Source organism: Monodelphis domestica, chromosome 2 (assembly GCF_027887165.1).
Source record: "Monodelphis domestica isolate mMonDom1 chromosome 2, mMonDom1.pri, whole genome shotgun sequence".
NCBI classification, from domain to species: domain Eukaryota; kingdom Metazoa; phylum Chordata; class Mammalia; order Didelphimorphia; family Didelphidae; genus Monodelphis; species Monodelphis domestica.
In genome coordinates this window covers 142,082,349-142,109,366 of record NC_077228.1, presented here as the reverse complement: position 1 = coordinate 142,109,366, position 27,018 = coordinate 142,082,349, and the positions used below count along the sequence as shown (strand labels likewise).

Sequence of the window (27,018 nt, the reverse complement as noted above, 5' to 3'; positions counted from 1 at the left end):
CATTATATATTTTAAGATGCAACAATTACAAGACATTCATTTTGCTTGATTCGTGGTAAAAAGGAGAACTTTTATTTAGAAAGGACGAAGTAGGTTATGATTGTGATGGAAAAAGAAATAACTGTAAATGAAGCATTTATAATACACAAAAGAGAACAGAACAAAATTTAGAAGGCTGCAAAAACAAGCAAGGCAACACTAGAACTACCACATTAAATTTAATATAAAATTTTAAAACCAAGTTCTATTATACCCAGTTTCATGAATGACTCCTCCTTTCTGTCTTTTGTATATGGAAATGTTCATATTGATGATTTTCTAATTTATAATAATATTTTTGAAGTTGTGAAGGCTTTTAAAAACATAGCTTTTCAGAGTTGGAAAATATTAAGAAGATTGAGAGTAGATTTATGGAATTGTGATTTAAGGTTCATTGGCCAATAATAGTTTAAAAGGGCTGAGGAGGATTGTTGAAAAAAATTTAAGATGTTATACCAATAGCTGTTTACAAAATAACCTCTTAACATATATATTTTGTGTCACTGTTTGACTTACCAACCATTATATGAAATATTCCCTGCCTGCACCAAAGTATATTAATTAGAAATACTGTTACTACATAAGTGCTATGAATATATGAATAAAATAAAACAAGTACCTCTAGACTCTCACCTCAACTAATTAGGAGGAAAAATAACATTCCTTTTGATATTAATGATGACTAGACCTAGAATGGAAGTAATGGAGTGTGTAAAAGAGCTAAAAGAACAGACTACAGTTTATTTTTCTGCCTCTATAAGGAACTCCATCAAGATGGGTGATAACAAATTTGGTAATCATGGTCCCCTATCTTATACCTAAAGTTAATCTCAGAGCATCTTGGTTTTGTTGTCAGGAGTGTGAAGTTTGATTAGGTATATGATTATGTCATAGTAAAAACAGCATAGGTCAGAGTACCTAAATTCAAGTCCCAACTCTGCCACTAATTTGCTGGAGGAACTTGGTAAATCACATAAACAGCGAAGATCATAATAGCATTTGACCAGAATGGAACATAGATGTCATCTAACCTCTTTATTTAAAAGATTAAGAACCTGTGACCCAGAAAGGTCAATTGACTCTTCAGGGTCATACCCAGCCATAAGTTATGGGACTGACTTTGAACCCAGGGTCTCTGACTCAAATTCCATTGCACGATAGCGCATTACTTATGTTCATATCTTTTCCTGTGTTTAAAAAAAAAAGATATGATATAATAAAGTTGTTGTGAAGATCACTTGAGATATTGGAAATGAAAGTACTTTTTAAGAAAGCACCATGCAGATGTGTTATTCTAGAAGCCAAATCTCAGAAAACACACGTTGCTTTATCCAATCCAAGCTTAGCAGAATAGTGCATTTCCTATAGTGTTTGTTTTGGTGCTTGGTTTTTGCAGTTTAAAAGGAACAAACAAAATTTCTCAAAACCTAAAAAACAGAAATTGATTACTAGGACATTATAAAATCAAAGAATAGTCAACTAGAAAGTCACATACCAGATATAACATCGAAATCATTATACTAAATATAACTAGACTTTCTAATTCAGATTTAGTAAAATTGGATAACTTCCTTCTGCAGTAGTTTTGTTTGTTTGTTTGTTTCATATCATATATGTGAGATCATCATTATTAGATCTGACCAAAACAATTGACCATAGAAATGGATCTCTGCTCTAGAACTGGGATTATGTAGGGCATAGAGAGAGGAGAAAAGGTTCAGATATGATTTTTTAAAATAAATTTTTATTGATTTTGTTTTTTATGTTGCTTTCATTTTCGAATATATCTCCTCCTACTCCCTACTAGAAAACCATTCTTAGATTTATTCCTAGCATTGGAATCTCTGGGTCAGAGGTTATAAACATTCCAATGAGGAATATTTTTAAAAAACATTACTTTTTATGTTATTTTAATACTAAAATGTTCCATTTATTACACATATTGAATTCAGTAAATATATATTAAATGTTTACTGCGCTCATGATTGTTGGATACTAGAGATGTAGACATGAAACAGTTCTGCTTTTAAGTTTATGATCTTCTGAAAGCATAGAACATACATAAGTACAAGGTTGTTTTAAAAAAGATAAAGCATGAACAGCCAGGAGGATTGGTCACCCTAACAAGCATTTATTTTTATTTTTAATTTTTTAGCTTTTAAATTTTATTTAATTGATTAATTAAGAGAATTTTTCCATGGTTAAGTGATTCATGTTCTTTCCCTCCCCTCCTCCCACCCCACTCCTGTAGCCAACACACAATTCCACTGGGTTTTACATGTGTCATTGATCAAGATCTATTTCCATAGTATTGATATTTGCACTAGGGTGATCATTTAGAGTCTACATCCCCAATCATATCCCCATTGACCCATGTGGTCAAGCAATTGTTTTTCTTTTGTGTTTCTACTCCCACAGTTCTTCCACTGGATCTAACAAGCATTTATTAAGAGGTGTTTTGTGACCAGCATTGTACCAAGTGCTGGCAGTACAAAGAATGAAACAATCCCTGTCCTCAAGGGGCTTTATGTTCTGTCAAAAGAGAAGAAATATACATACGTCTGTCTATGTGTGTATATATAGGACAAATACAAAATAAATATAAGTAGTAAGGGGATGGGCATTTTAGCAGTCAAGGGTAACAAGGAAGGCTTCATGTAGAAAGCTTTACTTTGAGCTACATCTTGAAAGTAGTGAGGGATTCTGAGGGAGAGCTAAGAAAAGAAAAAAATCCAAATTGGAAAAGAACCAGCGCAAAGGTCCATAGATATAGGACAGGAAGCAGAGAGAAGTCCAATTTGACTGGACTGTAGAGTTCAGGAACTAGGTAAGTCAAGTCTAATGAGTCTGAAAAAACAGTTTGGAACAAAGTAATGAAAGGCTTTAAAACACAAACTAGAGTTTATATTTGGTCCTAGAAGCAATAAAGAGCCACTTAAAGTAAAATTAGAGGATGAATTAGTTAGGGAGTCCAATTAGGCAGCCATTGGAAATAATAGGAGATGCGAGGTGATGAGGGCCTGAACTGAGGTGTGACCAGTGAGTGAAAAAAAGCAATTAGATTCAAGAGACATTATTATGGAGGGGGAAATTGCAAGATTTGACATCAGTTGTCTAGCATTTATTAAGTGCTTACTTTGTGCTGTACACTATAAATCCTGGGGATACAAAGAAAGGCAAAAACCGAAACAGCCAGTTCTTACTATTAAGAGCTCCCAGTTTAATAGGGGAGAAGACATCCAAAGAACTATGTACAAGTACTTGTGTGTATTTATATAGATATGTAGATATCTATAGAGATCTCATACTAGGATAAATTGGAATTTGGGACATTCTTAGAGGGAAGGCATTGGAAAAGGCTTCTTGTAGAAGATGAGACTTAAAGGAAAATGGGTTCTGAGCCTGAAGAGAGAGAATGTTAACCATGGAGGACAATTAGTGCCAAATAGTTTTGATAGCTAACTTTGTGAATTCTGTAAAAGAATTTGAGGCAGTTAGGTGATAGAGCAGATAGAGCACTAGAGTTAGAACTTAGGGTCAGGAATATCTTAAATAAAATCTAACCTTAGATATGCAATGGCTGTGTGACCCTAGCCAAGTCACTTAACTTGTCTGCCTCCGTTTCATAAACTGTAAAATGGGGATCATAATAGCACCTATCATCAAAGTTGTGAAAATCATGAGATATCTAGAAAGCGCTTAACATAGAGCCTGGCACACAGTAGGTCCTTAATAAATGCTTCCCTTATTTTCTCTTCATTCCTGGCTTTTTTCCTGATATTTCCCTTGATTTTCTAGGGTTTTAAAAAAATGCATTTTATTATTTTATCAAGTAGAGAATAGACGCTCCTCTGAGAAGAGCCCATTCCAAACAAATAGGTCTTTGGTCTCTGCTAGAACCTAGCACTGTATAAGAGGATAGCCAAGGAAGAGGCATAAAGAAACAGGTTATCCAACATAAAGGAATTTATTACATGACAATTAAAAATTCTGAGAATCTGCCTTCCAGGTAGAAAATTAATTTAATAATTAGATTTAGCAACACCAGTAAATTAATGGTCAGTGATCCTCCCACTTGTCAGACACCCTCAAGCTCAGATCCCTAAATACAATTTGTGAACTCATTCAAACTCTACCTTGGACGTCACAAGATATCACTAATTAGTGAATTGCTAATGAGAAGGTAGTCCATCAAAATGTTCAACCCCTTCCCATCCCCAGGTTACTACCTGTTATTACATACTTATCTTGGGTCCCCCAACTGCTAGGGGGAGAAGGGAGAAATTGAGTTCTGCCTGGTAAAAATTCATCTGCTATAAAGTTTCTTAATGAAAAATTGAAGGACCCAATTCAGCTACATGCAAGTGCATTTGGCCTAAGCTGATTGATGGTAGAGAGATTCCTTGATGTTCCTAGAACAAGAGAATAAATATAGAGGTCATGAAAATGATTTGAGCCTCTAATTCAAAAAAATTCAACATATCGAAAACAAATCCTTTCAATATACCCTCTTTGATTCTTTGGGAGAACTCTCCCATTCCCCACCCTCTACCCCCTATCCCAATGAATCATTCTAGATATTATTATATCTATAAATATCAGAATTAACTCTGTAGGATACATAAGGTCCCAAAGTTACTGTACATTCCATGGAGGTTTTATGATGCTTGGGTGTTTCTTAACATGATGTTAAAAAGTGATTGATTGGTGGCTAGGGTGGCTCTGTGGATTGAGAGCCAGGACTAGAGACAGGAAGTCCTGGGTTCAAACTCAGACCTTTCCTAGCTGAGTGAACCTAGACAACTCACTTAATGCCAGTTGCCTAGCCCTTACCTCTCTTCTGCCTTGGAACCAATACACTATTCATTTTAAGATGGAAGGAAAAAAGGTTTTTTTTAAGTGATCAAGCCATTAGGGGGAGCTCCCCTCTGGCATGTGGATCTTACAAACAAACAAAATAACAATGCATGGGAAAGACATGAAAGAGATAGATGGCCAAACCCCTACTGTTCAGTCCATTATATACAAGGACTCAGTCTCATGATGCAACTTTCTGATTTCTGGAGACATCATCTTGATATCCTCCTCTTATTAGGCCTTCTGCAATGGTGTTGGCCTTCAGACAGTTTCTCTGGTAGATCTCCTTTTTCTGTTCCAAGTCACTAGTAGTATCTTTAAGTTTTGTTGAGAAATAGTAGTCACTAAAATTTTGCTTTGCCAATCGCTTTGTAATAATAGTAAAAGCTAACTCAAACCTTATGGTTCTGATCTTATACTGCACTAGTGAATTTGAATTGTCTATGTATCTTTTGTTTTCACTTCTGTCTAAATCAGATGTTTACTTTGGAAGCTGCCAATAACAAACTGAAAGGAAAGTTTAAAAGAATCTGAGTATCTAACCTTTAGAATCAGCTTTTCTGGTTAAAAAAACATTTCATATGTATGTTTTTACAGCTTAGTACTAAAATATGCTCAATGCCTTTGTATCCCATTAGAAACAATTATATTTGATATAATCATTTGAATTTTCTCAAGAAGACTTTCATTCCAGTTATTTATTTACTCTGTTCACTTTTAATTTCTCAATCCCTCCTCAGGAAGATGAGATAAATGCTAAGTATCTTATCCTATATGTGAACCATAGATAACAGCACTTGGTCACTTCTTTGCCTAGGTTTGATGGTCACTTAGATAAATTTACCCAAAAGGTGTTGTCTATATTCATATTGTAATAACAGATTTGGCTTGGAATGTGTATAAAATACTACACAAATTGTTCCACATTATATCAGATAAGTTACCTATAGTTACTAACCATGTTACTAGCCATGCTCAAGTAAACTAGATATTATATCCATATTGATAATTGTTCTTTAGTCTTCTCCAGAGTGTTGTGTAATTTGCTTGCATTTCAGAATATATCCTACACATATGTGTTAGTATAACAAATCTTACTAAAGTAGAATAAAATGTGTCTTAAAGGTAACAGTAGAAAAACTATAAACTATTAAAAATAAGTAATTAAACAAATCCTTTTAACATAGGACAGAATATTTATGATTTATCCTTACTAAACAAATTCATTATATTGTGGTTTTACATGTTCCCACATTATTTTCAAATTGTCCCTATATCATTCTGAGATATTTGAAGGACCTTTTTATACACGAATATATAGTAGGCTGATGCAAGGCCAAATGTTCATGTACTAGGAGTATTTTTTTAAAACCCTTACCTTCTGTCTTGGAATCAATATTGTGTATTGGCTCTTAGGCAGAAGAGTGGTAAGGGCTAGGCAATGGAGGTTAAGTGACTTGCCCAGGGTCACACAGCTGGGAAGTGTCTTAGGTCGGATTTGAACCTAGGACCTCCTGTCTCTAGGGCCTATTTCTGGTTGAATAGGTTAGATTTTATAAACTAGAAACTTTAGGTGTGTTTCAGCCTTAATCTTTTTGATAAAGATTTAATATTGTATTCTTATTTTTCCACTGATTACTTGCCCTGGTTATAGAGTTGATATACAAAGAAAAAGAGGGACATGGCTGGAGTAAGGGGGAAATGAGCCCCTATCTTTATGTTAGTTCCAAGCAAGAGTCCTAGAGATAGCTATTTGCATTGACAAAAATTCCATCAGCCAGGTGGGAAATTTTTCATTCAATAGAAAAGTGGCATATTTAGAGAAGTCAAGGCATTAGAGACCTACCGAAGTCCATGCCAAAATCTCTCCCCCAGCTTCTCCCTTGAGCCAGAACTCTACCTACAGTTCCCTGAATCACTCTCCTTGGGCTAGAGGCACTATGAATCATTGACTTAGTAGCACTTCCTGATGACCATACCTGGAATCAGATTTAGAATATTATGAATTACAGTGCAATAAGATTTTACCTCAAGTAATAGTTTCACTAGGTACAGCTCTGAGCTAAATTATTTCTCACCTGGTGTTGTAATGATAAAGTTTACCCAGCCTTAAAATCTTACTCACATCCTCTCCTAAAGGCTAAAGTCATCCTTGTATAAAATCTTGTCACTATAAATCAAGAAACTGATTAAATTATTGAATTTAACATAGGTAGTGAATTTTTTCAAATTTTCAAATTCAGTTATTCAAAAAAACAAATTCCTAATTTTTCCTCTGATATTTTAATCTGATAATTTAATTCCTCTGATATTTTAATCCTTTAATCAAGGAGTAATTACAATAGAAAGGAAGATATGAATTTCACTTGCTGTTATGACTTACAAGCAAACAAGTAGATTTAAATAGATCTCTTCAATTTCCTCCTTTAAAGTATCACCAGTTAAATATTTGAGAAGTTTTAATGTTATCAATAATTGTGTAATATTACACATTATATTGCCAAATAATATCATGTTATTATATCCTATTATATTATCTTAATATATTTCATGGGTTATAATGTATTCCAATTAATATTATATACAGTAACCATAGCAGATTCTTTTATCTTTTTCATAAGGGATAACCAAGAAAATTCAGAATGAAACTAATGCTTCAGAATTAGATTTGAAACTAGAATTAAAATTAAACTCCAGAGCAACAATACTTTAGAAAATCATAATACATGATCAATAGGGCTGGTAAAATAACATCTCAATTTTCCAAATGTACATATAGATTTTTGTATTCATCTTTTCTTAAAAATTTATTTCATGATCTAACAATGTCTAGATTAAAGACAAAATGCTTTTCTAACAGCATATCTTTGTGATAGTTTACCAAATTTCAGTTTATCATAAATAATAATGTGAATTTGAAATGTATTAACAATTTTTCAAACTACAGTACACAGATTGCTTCAGCTTATTGCTTTTGTATTTTTAATCACATCTAAAACCCTGTATAGAGTTATCTAATAAGAAATAATTATATCCCATTAAAGAAAAAATAATAACTAAGAATAGTTAACAAATTTGTATAGTGCTTGCCATACACAAAGCAGAATATTAAATATTTTAGGTGCTAATATTTCCATATTATGGTTTGGACAGAGATAAAACCACATACTAAATTACTCAGATTGGATTTTAACACAGGCTTTTCTATGTCTGTATTTTCTAAACTTGATTTTTTTTCATGCCAAATAAATTTATTATCATTATCTTCATTCATACTGAGTCCAGATTTAACAAAATTATAACCCAATGATAGCATATTTCATTATTAATAAAACCACAGTATTTCATTACTCTATTACAGACATAATGAAAATAGGTTCTCAGTGATTTTATTTATATTTATATTATATATATAATATAAATATAAATATTATATTATATATATATATATATATATATAACCCAGTGGAATTGCTTGTCAACTCTGAGAGGAGGGAGGGAAGAGGGGAAGGAGATAGCAAGAATCATGTAACCATGGGGAAAAGATAAAAAATTAAATTAAAAAAAAAGGAGAAAGAAACAACCCTTTTTCTCCCCACTAATTTTTAGTTTCTTTCATCTGCATTTCTCAGCTGCCTTCCCACAGTTGGAAAAGGAGAAGCAGACTCTTTTAATTTTAAACACTTTTAAATTCTCCTTCAAGCTTCCCTACCTTAGGTAGGCTAAGTAGTTCTTTTTACCTTCTAACCCAGCTTTAACCCATTTTATCAGAAACTCTGAAACATCATTTAAATTATGAAAGCATGCTTTAAGAAGTCATCATCCCAATGAAACAAAATATACTTATCAAAAATAGCCATTTTCTTAACATTTAAACACTGGTTTTATATTTTACTCACCTCTACTGATTTTATAACAAACATTTATTTTACATTAACAGTACTAGAAAATACATACATAGTATTGTCATTTTGGATTTACACCTGTATTATTAGGTTAGCTTAAAGTACAGTGGACTGAATAGTATAAGCCATTGTCCAGAAGGCAGCTTTCCACAGGAAACTGTCTAAGGAATTTCATCTCATACTAACAGATTGTGGCCTACCTGAAGTCTTTTGTTTCACAGGAAAAAAAAATAATTTTCTTTTTAAAAATCCTTACCTTCTGTCTTAAAATTGTTACCAAGTGTCAGTTGGTTGCAAAACAGAAGAGTAGTGAAGCCTAGGTAATTAAGTTAAATGACTTTCCCAGGGTCACACAGCTAGGCAGTGTCTGAGGTCACATTTGAATGCAGGACTTTCTGTCTCTAGACCTGGTTCTCTATCCAGTGAGTAAATGTAATAATTTATAGTTAACCCAATATAATAAAACAATTTTAAAAACCTAAAGACCATAATAACCAATATTCTCATAGTGTTTGAAATACATTATGGGACAGGGCCCTGAAGTTAAGCAAAAATTCCTCACAAATGATCTTTAAGGTGGTTCTGACTACCAGCTACTTATCTAACTTCACCTGTAACGGCCTGAAAGAGTTATGCAGTATGACTTAATGGATAGGGTCACATTAAGTCTAACCCAATCTATAACAATAATGCCATAAACTTTCACATTTGTATTAGGCTAACAAGTTGGTAAACTGAGGTAATTAACATAACACCTTGTTTCAATGCCAGATGGAGAAATTTGACTTATCTTCATTGCCTTACTAAAATATCTCTAAATATACTTGAATAAAAGAATATCACCAGAATACTCAAATAATAATTTCAAGAATTTAGTGCTCAATTTTATACAACCTAATAATTTTAATCACTACATAAGGCTTACAAATTTTGGCTAATGTAAGGACAAAAATTTTAAATGGTTAGTTCTTTGTTACCATAATTTTCCTAATAAAGGATAAATAAAATCTAAGTTTTATAGCTGCTCATATTCTATAGCCTTCTCTATTTACCTTGGAATTTCTCATCCCATTATACTTCAAACAAATTCCTCAAACCTTTCTTCAACATCTTAGACTTTTCTTCTTTAATTTCTCTATCCCTATGTATTTACATACCTATATAAATGTCACACTCCTCAAGAAACCCTGTCATACCTCTTATTTCCTTCACTATTTTCCTCTTAAACCTTCCTTTACTTCCTTGAATTATATATTCACATTCTATCCATATCTTAAATGACCTTATGTATTTCAGTGAAAATTGCTTTTACAATTTTTAATATATACTTTAAAATTTTTTTTCAAATGACAAGCATTTTTATTTTCATCATATGATTTGCACATTTTTAATCCTTGACTCAACATTTAATTTTTCACTAGATACCTATTTCCATATTATTCGTTTTTCTAACAGAACAGTCTTTTAAAGCCAAAACCCCAAATCATAAACTGTTGTTATGATTTTTAGGAAAGGGGGAAAAGAAGGGTATACATAAGGGAAGAATCACATATAAATAAAATTGAATTTATTAACAGGTAAGGGAAAGTTTGGGGGAATGGAATAGGGGAAAAGGGTTTTTTGCATCTGACTTTTACCCACTATATTTACTTATCTAGTTAAGCTTACTCTGACTAACTATCTAACTAAAGACTATCAAGACTAAATTCTCCAGCAAACCCAGAATTTCACACACACACAAGAGTCAATGGTTGATCAGATATCAGGAATCCAAAGTTGTGTTCTCAGATGGTCTCAGCAAAGTAGAGGTCTGTTCTCCAGTAACTGTCTACCAGAAGGCTGGAGATTTCCTCTCACCCACAGCCAGTTGATCCTCAAAGGTCAGTTGCTTGATGGATGGATTATCAGGATGTCTCAGCTACACACCTTTCTCCTTCTTCCATCTCCAGAGTGTCAGTTGCAAACTGCTCCTTGGAACTCTGACTCAACCAGCTCAGCAAAGATTCTATGTCTCAAGACCTGTCAATCATTCTCTTCCTACTTTTACCTTGCTACAGTCCCCCCTTTGCACAAAGCCTAAATCGTGTTGAAAACACTATTTTGGCATTTGTGCACTAACTTACTTACATATTACCTAAACTAAAATATCTACCCAAAATAACAAACAACCTACACTCAACTATCTTAACCTATCTAATACTATCCTATTCTAGGGATTTTATCAAGGAAAGGAAAAAGGGAATTAAATAATGAACAAGTACAAATTTCAAACACAGATCAAACATATGCAAAAGCACAAGCAAATAGCATCAAAAGCAAGAGATAAGCACAATTTTCATGCAAACATTAAACTCATAAATACTACTTTTATCAACTAATACATAACATTCTACTACTATTAGAATTCATAACAGCAAACTTAGAAAATTGTTTTGAAAATTACAATAAACATATTTCATAAGTTTTACAAAGAAATTAAACCAAAACATTAAACTCACTTATGCAAAATATATGTAACAATAGATAAACATAAGTGATCTATGTATGTAAACTATATATACACATTATACACGCAATATATACATGCTACACATATATACACTTTGTGTCTACACATATGATACATATATGTTATGTATACGTGCACCATAATACAATTGGTTACAGTCCTATTATACACGCTATTTACATATGTATTCACAATTTTGTGTGATATGTGATGTTATATGTCATTTGTGTTATGTAATGTATGTTGTAAAGTAAGTCAGTATCTTACCTTATTTAATTTACTTTAATTCTATCTAACTAAATCTTTATTTTCAAAGTTCTCCTGTCCAACTATATTTCTATACTAAACTAAGTACCTATTTTTTGTTAGTAACTAATTATAACATTGTTAGTACCCTAGCTATACATTGTTTCACTCATTCCAATAGTGAATCAATATAACCTAACCATGTTATGTATGTGTTTGTTTCATGGGTTTGGGTTTTTTTTGTTGTTATTTTTGCTATGTTATGTTGTTTTGCTAGTGTTGTGTCAGTGTTATTATTATGTTAATATTCTGTTACCCTTGCATTACTTACCATATCTTCAGATTTTTCCATCTCTTTTCATCTCATCTTAATTTAAGAATTCTTCTCCAACTCCATGGTAGTAAATATATTTATGAATGGTTGTTTGTGAATATATTGTTATTTTGTGTTATAATACATTACCCCAATTTTCTTAATTCATTAGTCCATTAATCCTGTAATCCTCTTCATTATAAATTCCATTCAAAGTCATTATCTCAATATTTATAAGTCCTTCCAGTCTATTAACAATGTCCATTAAGTTCCTGAATTCTTTGGTCTACATTGCCTCTTCCAAATGTCCTTTTCCACTGGAATGGTCCTCTCCTTACTGATCTTTTTGACTACAGACTCAATTTGCCTGATGATTCTCAGCTTCCACAATTTATTCTTCTTCAATTTCTTCTTCAATGATTTGTACATTTTAATTATTAATACCATGTGCTAATTTGATATGTGAACAATAATACCATGAATCTCTACCCTAAACTTTTACTGAAGATGGCAAAACTAACATAGTTGTGTAAGGACTTACCCAACTCTCTTGTGTTGCTGATGTTTTAGCAAAAATTTTAACATATACTATATCTCCTCATTTGAAATTATGGAGAGAATAATCCAATGGACCAGCTTGGATCAATACTCCCATATCATGTAATTCTTTGAGTCATTGTTGTAAAGCACTTAAGAAGCAAGTTGACAATCTCCTCCTAAGAAAGATGTATAGACTGTCTTACAAATCTTTGCCTGTAGTGGAGAATGTCCAAAGAGCATTTCATAGGATGATACATGTAAATTTGTTCTTGGTCTCATATGTAGATAAAACAACTATGGGAAGAATATCTGACCATTTTAGAGGAGTTTCAGCACAGAACTTCCCCACCATGGTCTTGAGCTCCCTATTTACACACTCTACTTGACCTGAACTTTGTGGATGATAAGGAACATGATATTTAGGTGTTATTCCTAGATTCTCATGGACCTTTTTCAGGATATCCTGGGTGAAATGAGATCCCTTTTCAGAGTCTATGGTAAGTAGTACTTCAAATCTAGGAATAATTTCCTTAATCAACACTTTTACCACAAAGCTAGCTGAATGTGTATTTGATGGAAATGCTTCAGGCCACTTAATTAATCTGTCCACAATTACCAGACAAAATTTGTATCTTCCAGCTTTTGGCATGCTAATTTAATCAATTTGAAGACTCAAATGGACAATATGCTAAAGGTCTACCACCTAAACCTTTCAGTCTGAATGCCCCTTGGTTGAATTTTTGGCAAACAGAACAGCTTGTACAGATCTTATTTGCTACAGTACTTATTCCAGGAGCTACCCATTGTCTCTTTACAGAGTCAACTACAGCTTGAGTACCAACATGACCTTTTGTGTGGATGGCTTGACACAAATAGATATATAAGTCTTTTGGTAACATCAGTTTTCCAATGTCTGCAACCCATATTCCATGTTCTTTCCTTGCTCCAAATTTCTCCTTCCACTTCTGAATTTCTGAGTCTACATAAGCTTTTTTCTAGATAATCAGATTCAATAGTTGACAAATTCATTACATACATTGGAGCATTCCTGGCTGCAAATTTTGCAGTTATATCAGCTCTGTGATTTCCTTTTAGAGACTGAATCTCTGCCATAAGTATTACTTCTACAATGGATCACCACTAGCTGTTTAGGTTTTTGGATAGCATCCAACAACTCACTACATGAGCAATTGGTTTTCCCAATGCAGTAATAAAACCTTGTTGTTTCTACATCTGTCCTGTAGCATGACATATAGAAAATGCATAACGACAGTCTATAAATATTTGCACTTTTACCATCAGCTAGAAGGCATGCTTGCTTCAAAGCAACCAACTCTGCCTCTTGAGCACTAAGGTTATTAGGTGATGAGCCATACCACAGTGTCTCAGATTCTGTGACAACCTCAGCACCTGTACATCTAATTCCATTACACAAATATGAAGAACCATCAGTGAATAACAACAGGTCTGGATTTTCAATAGGAGTGTCTTCTAAATCCATCCTAGGCATATCCACTAGATCTACTACTTCTACACACCCATGTAATGGTTCACCATTCTTTGGCAAATCAAGAAGAAGTGTAGCTGGATTTAATACACTACACCTTCTCAAATGGATGTTCTCACTACCTGGAAGTATAATTTCATACTTAGATATTGGTTGATATGAATAAGCTTGAGTACGAAATTTCCTCATTTGTACTTCTATTTGATGTGAACAATTCACAGTCAATGGACATCCCAAAACTAAATCTGCTGACTTCTGGACTAACACAGCTGCAGCTGCTACACCCCTTAGACAAGGAACTATATCAGCAGCTATTGGATCAAGCTGGCAACTATAATATCCAATTGGATGATAACTTTATCCTAAAATCTGTGTCAGTATACCAAAAGCAATACCCTTAGTTTCATTTACAAAAGTTGAAATGGTTTTGTATAGTCCAGGATGGCCCAAAGCTGGGGCAGATAAAATGGCTTCTTTTAAGCTTACTTGAGGTTTGCAGATATTCAGGTTTTAGTTTCAGACGTTCTGGTTCTATATTCTGGGTTAAATCTGTTAGACACTTTGTTAATTCACTATACCCAGGTATCCATTGCCTACAGAAACCAGTTGTTCCAAAAAACAGCTCTGAGTTGTTTTTTGGTCTTAGGAGCATTCGGTTTCTGGATGTCTGCTATTCTTTTCTGTGTGATACTTCTGGAACCCTCTAATAACACAAATCCAAGATATTGCATGCAAGGCAAAACCCACTATAATTTTGCCTTGGAGATTTTATGCCCATGCTTATATAATTCTATCAAGAGAATCTTGCTATCTCTTGACATATTTTAGCATTTGGAGACACTTTCCTTCAATGTCATGGATTTTAGATCTCTATTTAAAATTTGTGAGAATTGGCTCAGCAAATAGATAAACTTTTGTGGTAAACGAATCCAAGTCCTCTCGTTTTTTTACCATATAAAAGCAAAGATCTTTTGAGAATCCTCGTGAATTGGTATCGAGAAAAATGCTGAGCATAAATCTACCATGGTGAAATATCTTGCCTGACTTGGAATGGAAGAAATTATAGCAGCAGGACTTGGTACAATAGGATGTATCTTTACCACATAATCATTTGCCACTCTTAAATCTTGTAGGAACTTATATACCACTTTGCCAATTTGATCTAGCTTTGGCTTCCTGATTAGAAGTATAAGTGTATTATATTCTGAGAAGCAAAGTATTATGATCCCTTGTTGGATTAGGGATTAAATGATTGGTCTGATACCCTCTCTTGCTTCTTTACTTAAGGGATATTGAGGTACACCAGCAACTGGCCCTTCCTTAGTCCTCACCCTTACAGGAGTAGCTGATTTTAATAGACTTACATCTGTGGAAGACTTTGACCTTCAGGGATATCCTCAGTTATAGGATAGATTGAATTCAAGTCATCCTCTGTACTGACTAAATCTAAGAACAGCAATGGAAAAGTTTGCAGAGATTCTTCTGGTAGATATGTAATTAAATATCACCAGTATCAGTACATTGGATCGTTGCCCATGATTTACATAATAAATCCCTACCTAGAAGATTCATGAAGCAGTCTGGCATACAAAGAAATGCATGCTCCACAGATAAAAGTAATCATTTTAGGTTGTAATTTTGCTACTCTCTCTAGTTTTCCAGTAGCTCCTATTACTTCCATTTTACCAACAGCTCTACAATTCTTAGGAGGACTTTGCAAAATTGATTTACTGACTCCAATAGCAACCAAAAGATCATAAATCTGATCACCTATAGTGACAGAGATACATGGTTCTGTACTGTTTGGAGACTGAAATGTTTCTAACACTGGTGCAAGGACAGTAACATCAAAACAAAGCTCAGTCATTTCCTGTCTATCCAAGTTTACATCTGCTTGAACTACATGATATTCCCAGGATTTTGCATCCTCCATCATCAGCTTTTTCTTTCCTCCCTTTGGTCCTTATACTCTCTATCTTGGTATCATTGTTCTCATTTATAATTTCATTATCATTATTCAGTTTATATTTTTCACTATTTTCCCTTATTTTACATTCATTAGAATTTTCTACTAATTTTATATTACAATTTTCTTTTTCCCTACAATTATTACTACTAACTACACTTTCTTTGATTCAATCAATTCATCCATATCTTCATTAATCTTATTACCATTACATGCATTTTTATTTACTCTCATCCCTTGATTTAATTACAGAAGAACACTGGGTAAACCTTCATAAGAAACATGCCCCTTTACTCTGATCGCCCTTAACAACCTGATTATATTTAGGCCTTGCTCCAGACTTAACCCAGTCCTGCATTGTGCTCAGATCTGGTGCTTGAACTCCCTGACAGCAGGCATTTTGGCATACATTTCCATTATTTTTTCTTGAGTAGTTATTAATATTCCAGCCATTGTTGTTGTTATTCCAGTTATTATTGTTGTTCCAATTATTTTGCCTATTAAATTCTCCATAACTGTTTATTTGTCTTGCAAACTGACTTTTCCTACATTCCTTTACAAAATGACCAACCCTATTTCAGAGGAAATAACGTTGGGGACCTGATCTTCTCTCTCTAGGCTTATAATAGTTACTAGGTTTCATAGATCTTAATGCAGCCACTGCCTTAACCTCTTTAATCTCACTTTCTCTAAGCTTTTCCTTCTCCTTCCTTTAATTTTCTTTTAAGATCTACTATCACTATGTCTCTCTCCTCATATTTATCCTCACTATCTGTGCACAAGTATGTAGCCTTTCTTCTAATATCTTCCAGTTCCATCTCCTCCCAATCAGGATAATTGTCTTTAAAGAATCATTTTATTTTTGGAATAGCATTTTTTACAAAGATTCTCTTTATATGTGCTATTGTTCCCTCTTCAAGAACATGTCTCAGCAGCTTCAGTGATTTGGTTTAGGAATGATGTAGGTGTTTCAGTGGTTTTTTGTTTTATCCCTTCAAATTTGGACCATGCATTTGGTTTCTTAGTATGTCTACCGATGACCTCTAATATTGCCTGTCTGCATTCCTTCATCCTGTCATACTGGACTTTGCTGTTCATGTCAGTGTCATTATAATCCTGCAGCCATGGTGTTAACAAGGAATCCTGCCTAGTTTCCTCTATGAACTTATTTCTCTCCCTTTTTGTTAAAAGCGCTTTCATTATCAGGGCAAAATCATTGTAATCAGGGTCAAATAAATCAGTGGCCCTCCTCATTTCCTTAATGACCCTATTAGGTTCATCCACAAAGGCAAGTGTTCTTTTCTTTATCTATTCCAAGTCCTCTGGTGTAAATCTTTTATGTGTTTTTACCTGGAAGATCTCATCCCTTGAAACTACTGGGAGATCTCTTTGGGGAAATAAGGTAACCATCCCTTCAGCCTCTTCCTTCTGTAATCTATTTAGATTTCCAATTGCACCATTAATTTCTTTTGCCCCACAATCATATCCAGTATTCATAAACCTTTTATCCTTTATATACATTTCCATCTGGTCCAGTTTCATTTGTGTAGCCCTTTGTTTAATCTCAGAATCTTTAGTTAACCAAACCATTGTAATTTTAAACCATTTGCCAATAACAAACAACACCACTCTACACCTATATACAATACAGAGACAAATACATAATATGGGGATGTGAGACAAGATAGTTTGCACAGTAATTTCCATGCAAGGTTTCATTCACTGATAGACCAGACCCATGTAACATACTTTGGGGAAAAGAATAAATACAATATATAGGATATGCAGAACATACTCCCATAATACAACCAAAAGATCCATTAATATGTCCCCAGACATGTTTACATTCATAGTCAACAGTGTATATACAATTGAAATTTCTACTCCACTGTGTTCACCCTATAAGTAAGGAAAGGGAAAAGTTTAAAAAAAAAATCCAATATGGCCACTTAGACAATGTGGCAGAAGGTTATTTAAACTTTAAATGTCTCTCCCAACTCAGTTAGAGTTCCACTGGCCCCTATTGTGGAATGTTCCACTTGCTGAGCACTAGATGGAATCTTCCAATCTGACTCTTGGCTCTATTTTTTTCTATATTAAATCTATATTCCCAAGGTTTCTTAACTTAGCTAACTCTGCCAAACTGTTATAATGACTTTTACCTTCCCTTGCTACAATACCCATACAAACAAATAAGTTATATGTTTTTCTTCTACATTTCTACTCCCACAGTTCCTTCTCTAGATGTGGAAAAGCATTCTTCTCATATGTCCCTTGGATTATCCTGGATCATCGTATTGCTACCAGTAGCAAATTCAGTTACATTTGATTATTCCAGTGTTTCAGTTTCTGTGTATGATGTTCTCCTCGTTCTTATTTTACTCTGCATCAGTTCAGGGGAGGTCTTTCCAGCTGCTATAGAAATAAAGCATTTCATAATTCCTTAGAGCACAATAGTATTCCATCACCATCATATTTTTAGATTTAAATTAATAACTACAAGTTCTTATTTTCCACAGTGTTTATTAATAATCACTTGAAATAAAAAAAGCAAATAGGTAGATGTTTAAAGTCTATTTTCTAACCTAAGTCTGACCATGTGATTACTCTATCCACTTGGCTGTCAGCCAGCCTCTCATGCTGCTATTCAGGAGAATAGAGAGACAGCAGGTGAACATTGTCCCACCCCTCTTATTCTCCATCTCACACACATATCCCTGTGCGTGCCATCATGCAAAATGGGATGAACCAGGTTGACAATCCAGTAAAGGGAAGGGATGAAATCCCCTTTATACAACCCCCCCCCCCCCCCCCCGTGATTCTATTGGGAGACAATCCTGTTGAAATTTTCCAGATTTACATGCCTAGTCTCCTCAATGAATCATATCACATAACCAGCTTATACTCTAAAGATTCTTCTGACTAGCAGTGCATAACATATTGGATTTTACAAAGGGGAAATTACAACAATTTGGGGATAAGAGGGAAAGAAAAGAGAAGGAAAACAAAAAAAATGATTGATAGACTCACTGACAGAATGTCAATTAGGGGGCATTCCCCTCTGGCATAAGAGTTTACATTCAGAATAAACATGTTTAACTCCCGTCAGTTCAGTTCATTATATCCCAAAGTTCACTCTGGATTTTTTGATGCAGTGTGTGGTTTCTGCGGGCATCCTTATGGTACCTTCTCCAAAGGATCTGCTTTCTTGATTTGGGATGTTGGTGAGTTTCTTTTCCTAAAATTTCTCCAAAAGATTTCAAACCTTGATTTTATGATAATTACACAATATACCACAATTTCTTCAGCCATTCCCCAATCAAGGGACACCCCCCTCATTTTCCAATTTCTTGCCATCCCAAAGAGTATAGCTATGACTGTTTCTGTCCAACCCTTTTTTTTATTCTCTTCAGGGTACACACCTAGTAGTGGTATTGCTGGATCAAAGGGCATGCATTCTTTTAAAGCCCTTTGGGCATAATTCCAAATTGCCTTCCAGAATGGTTGGATCAATTCACAACTCCCCAGCAATGCATTTGTGTCCTGATTTTGTCACATCCCTTCCAACATTATTATTTTCCTTTACTGTCATATTAGCCAATCTGGTAGGTGTGTGGTGGTACCTCAGAATTGTTTTGATTTGCATTTATGTAATGAAGAGGAATTTAAAACACTTTCTCATGTGATTATTGATAGCTTTGATTTCTTCATCTCAGAACTACCTATTTATGTCCCCTGACAATTCTTCAATTGGGGAGTGGCTTGATTTCTTATACATTTGACTTAGTTCTTTATGAATTTGAGAAATTAGACCTTTGTCAGGGATTTTTGTTATAAAATTTTCCCCTGTTTTGTTGCTTCCTTTCTGATTTTGGTTGCATTGGTTTTATTTGTACAAAATCTTTTTAATTTAGTATAATCAAAATTATTCATTTTATATTTTGTAATGTTCTCTATCTCTTGTTTGGTCTTAAATTCTTTCCTTTCCCATAGGTTATAATTTCCCTCTTTCTATTTAAGTCATTAACCCATTTTGAATGTATCTTGGTATATGGTGAAAGATGTTGATCTAAACCCAATTTCTCCCACACTGTCTTCCAATTTTCTCAACAGCTTTTGTCAATAGTTGTTCTTGTCCCAAAAGCTAGGATATTTGGGTTTATTGAACACTGTCTTGCTGAGGTCATTTACCCCAAATCTATTTAATTGATCAACCCTTCTATCTCTTAGCCAGTACCGTATTGTTTTTATGATCATTATAGTACAGTTTAAGATCTGGTACTGCTAGGCCTCCATCCTTCACATTTTTTTCCCATTAGTTCCCTTGATAGTCTTAATCTTTTGTTCTTTCAGATGAACTTTGTTATAATTTTTTCTAATTCTATAAAAAAGTTTTTTGGTAGTTTGATAGGTATGTCACTGAATAAATAAACTAGGTAGGATTGTAATTTTTATTATATTAGCTCATCCTACCCATGAGCAATTAATGTGTTTTTCCCCAATTGTTTACATCTAATGTTATTTGTGTGAAAGGTGTTTTGTAGTTGGGTTCATATAATTCCCGAGTTTGTCTTGGCAAATAGATTCCCAAATATTGTATCTTGTCTAGAGTGATTTTTAGATGGAGTTCCTCTTTTTGAACTCTTGCTACTGAGTTTCATTAGAAATATATAGAGATGCCAATGATTTGTGTGGGTTTATTTTTTGTACCCTACATCTTTGCTAAAGTTATTATTCCACTAGATTTTTAATTGATTTTCTTGGATTCCTTAAGTATACTATCACATCATCTGCAAAGAGTGATAGTTTAGTTTCCTCATTGCCTACTTTGATCCCTTCAATTTCTTTTTCTTCTCTAATTGCTACTGCTAGCATTTCTAGTGCAATATTAAATAGTAGCAGTGATAGTGGGCATCCTTGCTTCACTCCTCATCTTATAGGGAAGGTCTCTAACTTATCCCCATTGCAGATGATACTTGCTGATGGTTTTAAATAAATATTGCTTATTATTTTGAGGAAAGGTCTTTTTATTCCGATACTTTCTAGTGTCTTCAATAGGAATGGTTGTCAGAAGTTTTTTCTACACCTGTTGAGATAATCATATGATTTCTCTTAGTTTGGTTGTTGTTATGTGGATGATTTTCCTAATATTGAATTAGTCTTGTATTCCTGGTATAAATCCCACTTCTTCATAGTGAATAATTATTGTGATAACTTGCTGTAGTCTTTTTCTAGTGTTTTTTAAAAGATTTTTGCATCTATGTTCATTAAGAGGATTGGTCTATAGCTTTCTTTCTCTGTTTTTTGTCTTTCTGACTTGGGAGACACTACCATAGTTGTGTCATAAAAAGAATTTGATAAGGCTCCTTCTTGCTTATTTTGCAAATAGTTTGTATAGTATTTGGGATTAGTTGTTCTTGAAATGTTTGATAGAATTCACTTGAATCCATCTGGCCCTGGGAATTTTTTCTTAAGGACTTCCTTAATTACTTGTTCAATTTCTTTTTCTGATATAGGATTATTTAAGTTTATATTTCCTCCTTTGTTAATCTAGGCAGTTTATATTTTTGTAAATATTCATCTATTTCACCTAGATTGCCATGTTAATTGTCACATAATTAGGCAAAATAGCTTTTAATAATTGGCTTAATTTCCTCTTCATTAGAGGTTAGATTTCTTTTTTCATTCCTGTTCATTTGATTCTCTTCTTTTTAAAATTAGATTAACTAATACTTTATTTTACTTGTTTTTTTTCAAAATACCAGATCCTGGTCTTATTTATTAGTTCAATAGTTCTTTTACTTTCAATTTTACTAATTTCTCTTTTGATTGTTAGGATTTCCAATTAGATCTTTATCTGAGAGTTTTTAATTTGTTCTTTTTCTAATTTTTTTTAGTTGCATGCCCAATTTGTCTATCTCCTCTTTCTCTTTTTTGTTAACGTAGTCCCTCAGGGATATAAATTTTCCCCTGACTACTGCTTTGGCTATATCCCATATATTTTGATGTTGTCTCCTCATTGTCATTCTCTTCAATGAAATCAGTAATTGTTTGTACAATTTGTTCTTTAACCTACAAGTTTTGGAGAATTAGATTATTTAATTTCCAATTGATTTTTAATTTGCCTCTCCATGAACCCTTACTAAATATAATTTTATTGCATTATGATCTGAAAAAGTTACATTTATTATTTCTGCTTTTCTGTATGTTTGTGATGTTTTTATGCCCAAGTACATGGTCAATCTTTGTATACGTACCATTTGCTCCTGAAAGGAAAATTTATTCCTTTTTTCCCTATTTACTTTTCTCTGGGTATCTATTAATGTATTAGGGGATTGTTTAGGTGAGAGGTGCCAATCTGCTCCCTCCTCCCTTCCCCTCCCTTTTCCTCCCTCTTTGTCCCTCCTCCCTCCTTCCTTCCCCTCCCTATTTGATTCTTCTGTTGGTCTCACTGAAATCAGCTCAAAGTGAGTCTTTTGGTATATCCGATAAATCACTCTTTCTCTTCTCTAAGACTAAGAAAGGGGTTTATTTAAAAGAAGGGGAAAGGAAAAGAAGTTTAGAGGAGAGAGGATTTGGGGTTTCCCTAATACTAAACAATTCCCAATTTGGAAGATGGTGGAATATAGTTCAGATAAGGGAAAATGGTCAACAGGTCTTGAAGATTTATGTTCACTGTAGTATAGCAGAGAGAAGCCAGAGAGCAGGACTTTTGTCCTTCCTCTTTTCTGTCCCAAGGCAAAAAGACTCAATTTTTCAGTTTTCCTCCTCCTTTTTTTCAATGGTCCTTCCTGGTCCCCATTCTAAATAGAATGTCCATCTTGATTGACAGGTTCTGGAGTCCTTGCTTTTCCGGCCTTTGTTGCAGACTTTTTTCCCATCTCTCCTTCACATATTACAATTATTAACTCTCGTTTTTCTAAAATTTCATTCACTTCTCTTCTTTCTTATTTTTATTTGATTTATCTAGATCTGATAGGAGATGGTTGAGGTATACTTTTACTATCTATTTCCTCCTTAAACTCCAACAGTTTCTCCTTTAAAAAATTGGATACTATGCCATTTGGTGCATATATGTTGAGTACTGATATTTTTTCATTATCTATATTGCCTTTTATCAGGATATAGTTTCCTTCCTTATTGCTTTTAGTCAGATCTGGTTTTACTTTATCTTTTTCAGAGATTTGCTACTTCTGTCTTCTTTTTCTCAGTTGTTGCCCAATAAATTCTGCTCCAGCCTCTTACCTTTACTTTGTGTGTATATGTCTACCTGCCTCATGTGTGTTTCTTGTACACAACATACAATGGGATTTTTGTTTTTAATCCACTTCCATTTTATGGGTGAATTCATCCCATTCACATTCATAGTTAGGATTACCATCTGTGTTTTCCCTATCATTTTGATTTCTTCTTTTAATCCTGTCCTTTCTCCTTTCACTCTTTCCCTCCACACCAGTGTTTTGCTTTTAATCAGGACAGCTTTTCTCCTCCCTTATTTTACTCCCCTTCCTTGTACCTCTCTTCTTATTCCCCTCCTACTTCTCTTTAGAGTCTTTTAATCACCCCCCTCCCCAACTTTTCCCTCCCTTTTATAACTGCCCTCCACAAACACACCTTCCTTATCTCCCTTCTATTCTTCTATAGGTTAAGATAGGATTCTATGCCTCAATAAATTTGGCTGTTCTTCTCTCTGAACCAATTCCAATGAGAGTAAGGTTTTAAGTATTACCTGTCACCACCCTCATCCTCTCCTTGTAATAGTATTCCCCCCACCTCCGTACCCCTCTTAAGGTGGCATAATTTACCCCATACGTCTTCCTTTGCATTTCTCCTAGTGTAATCTTTTTTTCCTATTTCTTTGCATATCATCCTAAACAGCTTAATCACACCTTCTGACTATTCTATCTACCATAATAGTGAAAACAATCTAAGAGTTATAGATATCATTTTTCCAAAAAATTAAATATATAGGAGGATAATCAATTTGACCTCGTTGAAGCACTTAAATTTTTTTCCCTTATTTACCTTTTTATGATTCTGGAATTTTGTATTTGGAAGTCAATTTTTCTATTTAATTCTGGTCTTTTTCTTCAGGAATGCTTGGAAATCTTCTATTTTATTAAATGCCCAAACTTTCCCCTGAAAGTATAGAGTCAGTTTTGATGGATGGGTGATTCTTTGTTGTAAACCCACTTCTCTTGCCTACCAGAATATCATATTCCAAACCTTGTGGTCCTTCATTTTGGACACTGCCAGATCCTATATATTCCTAACTGGGTCTCCATCATATCTGAATTGTTTCTTTCTGGTCACTTGCAGTATTTTGTCATTTGCCTAGAAGCTCTTAAACTTGGCTATAGCATTCCTGGGAGTTGTCATTTGGGGATTTAATGTAGGGGGTGATCTTTGGATTCTTTCAATGTCTTTTGCCCTCTTGTTCAAGAATATCAAAGCAGTTTTCTTGGATAATTTCTTGTAATATGATGTCTAGGGTTTTGTTTGGTTTTGTTGGTTTTTTTCCATGGATTTCATGTCCAGTAATTCTGAAATTGTCTCTCCTGGATCTATTTTCCGTGTCTGTTGGTTTGTTGTTTTTTTCTTTTAATGAAAATTTTCATATTTTCTTCTCTTTTTTTCATTCTTTTAGTTTAATTTTATTATTTTTGATGTCTTATGAAATCATTAGATTCTTTTTATCCAATTCTAGTTTTTAACAACTGGTTTTTATGCATGATCTTTTGATTCTCCTTTTCAATTTGATTTTTTCTTTTTTTCATGGCACTCTTTTCTTCTTTGGACTTTGCATGTTCTTCCAACAAGTCAGTTCTGGTTTTCCATCTACTTATTCATTTGATTTCTGTGTCTCTTTCCATTTCGCCAATTTCGCCTTTTAAACTGTTATTTTCTTTTTGCATTACTTTCATTTCTTTTTCCCACTTTTCTTCTATCTTACCTGATTCTTGAACTACTTTTTGAGTTCCTCCAGAGCTTGCAATCAATTTACTGTGTGTGTGTGTGTGTGTGTGTGTGTGTGTGTGTGTGTGTGTTTGCTTGTTTCTCACCCTCCCTTGTTGCTTCTCTCTCTTTTTTTTTTTGCTCTTTTTCTCCATAGAAATTTTCCAGGGTCAAAAGTTGTTTTTGCTGTTTATTCATTTTCTATGTTGCTGGTCATTTCTATTTAGCTTCTGTCTGTCAGGGCTTTGCCTTAGGGCTATCTTCTCTGCCATGTCAGGATTGAGAAAGGCCAGTATTATAGAGCTCTGACCCTCACCTCCAGGGCCTGGGATTTCCAGGTGTAAGTCTATGACTTTTTTTTCCCATTGGTGTAGTTGGCTTCACAGTTTTGTCCTGAGGCTATTTTCCCTGCACTTACTACTGCTGCCACTGCCACTTCCTCCAGTGAAGCCAGTGCTCTAGAGCTCTGAAACTCACCTCCAGGGTGTAAGATTTTAAATTGTTGTGGTTGTAAACTGTGGCAGTTAAAAGAGTTGGAGACATAAACTGTAGTGAGTAAAATAGTGGAAGATATAAATTGTGATAGATATAAGAGTGGGTGAGTAAATTTGACCGCAGAAAATATGTTTCACTACAGTGTCTTGGTTTTTAAATCAAATATAAGGTGGTCACCAGGGAATATATTCTCAATTATGAATATACCCAAGTCAACTGGGTTTTATAGAGATTTTTAATTAATAATACAATGAGGAATTAAAGAAAGAGAGAAAGAGTAAGAAAGGAATAAGTATGAAGGGCCTTAAGCCAACATGGCCTAGACCTGAGTCTTAAGAGAGAGAGATCAGTCAGTCAGTCTTTTATCACTCACCACAAGGTCTGTCTAAGCAAGGATTCTAGTGACACCAGGCCAGCTCCATCTCAGCTGACTTCACCAGAGAGAGTTCCAGCCAGAGTCCTCCTCAAAGAGAGATCCAGCCAGAGACTGTTTCAAAGGGCCTCTCTCCAGAGCCTCCAGAGGGACAGAGTCCCCTCAGAGGAGCTCCAACAAGACCTCCTTAGCGATTGTCCTCCAAAAGCTTCCCTTCTCCAGAGGTTCTCTCAAGAGATTCTTCCCAAGCGATCCTCATCAGAGATCCTCCAAAAGGATTCCCCTCTCAAGAGATTCTGCTTTTTCTTATATAGGGGTTTTTCTCCTATGTCACCTCCCCTAAGTCCTTACATCTACCAATCACTGTAGATGTTTTCCAAAGGACAACCCATTTTAAAAACACTGCTGGGTCGACTTAATCCCTTTAGTAAGTTTGAATCAGAAAAACACTGCTGGGTCGACTAATCCCCTCAGTAAGTCTGAACCAGAGAAAACACAGCTGAGTCGACTAATCCCCTCAAGAGAAAACCTCTGAATAAGTTTTCAACTCTTTGCTCCTGGCAAGTTTACAAGTTGCCCAACCTTTATAGGTACCTAGCATCCCATTGTATCAATTCTAAAAACAGGCATAGCTCAAAGAACTCCCTGCCTCATCATAAGCATGGGTCCCAGTACTTTCATTGTTTAGCAAGGAGTTTTCTCGCCTAAAAGCAGTCTTAAGTACGGGTGGAGTAGAGGTCCTCCCATTTCTGATCCTGGCGAGTTCTCACATCAAAATGGGGAATGTTCCCAGTAGGGAATTGTTCCAATTGAGAATTCCCCAATGTGGAAATTTTTAACATTCATAAGTCTTGAGAAATTTCAAGATTTACAAGGGCTTAGGATTTCCAAGCATAGGTATGCATATGCTTTGCAATGTGGCTATGGCCCAGAGCTTCAGTAAGTAGGTTGACATTGCTTTTTCTTTAGTGTAGCCAACCTGGTTGCTCAAGTCGTAGCTCTATATCTGGAGTGGTAGATGGGGGAGTGGGAGTGGTCAGCCTGTGCTTTTCCTTGTGCAATTTTTTTCCCTTATAACTTGGAAATCCCTTTTTTTCTCTACCTACCTTTCACAATGTATTCAGTGGGAGGGCATCTTTATTGTCCTGCTTTGACTTCTGTCCTTTTGAGACATTTTTTAATGATCGGTTTGGAAAGAGATTCAGAGAAGCTCTAGGATTTCTTTGCTACTAGCTGTCCTCTTGGCTCTTCCCCATATAAATAATTTTAAACAAAAGTTAATGACTTCCCCAAAATTTCTTAGATCCCTAGTT

General features: G+C 34.4%; 1 protein-coding gene across 3 annotated transcripts in view; it reads left to right on the top strand.

Moving 5' to 3' along the window:
* DESI2 (desumoylating isopeptidase 2) overlaps window positions 1-27,018 on the top strand; it is an 80,394-nt gene that overhangs the window by 15,934 nt on the left and 37,442 nt on the right. Inside the window, exon 1 of one of the 3 annotated variants that reach the window (XM_056816058.1) lies at window positions 12,885-12,906. The exons of the other annotated variants lie outside the window; for them this stretch is intronic. Within the exon in view, the coding sequence (XP_056672036.1) occupies window positions 12,904-12,906 (3 nt within the window). The 5' untranslated portion in view covers window positions 12,885-12,903. Of the gene's footprint in view, window positions 1-12,884; window positions 12,907-27,018 lie in introns of those variants that run through there. 3 annotated transcript variants of the gene reach the window in all.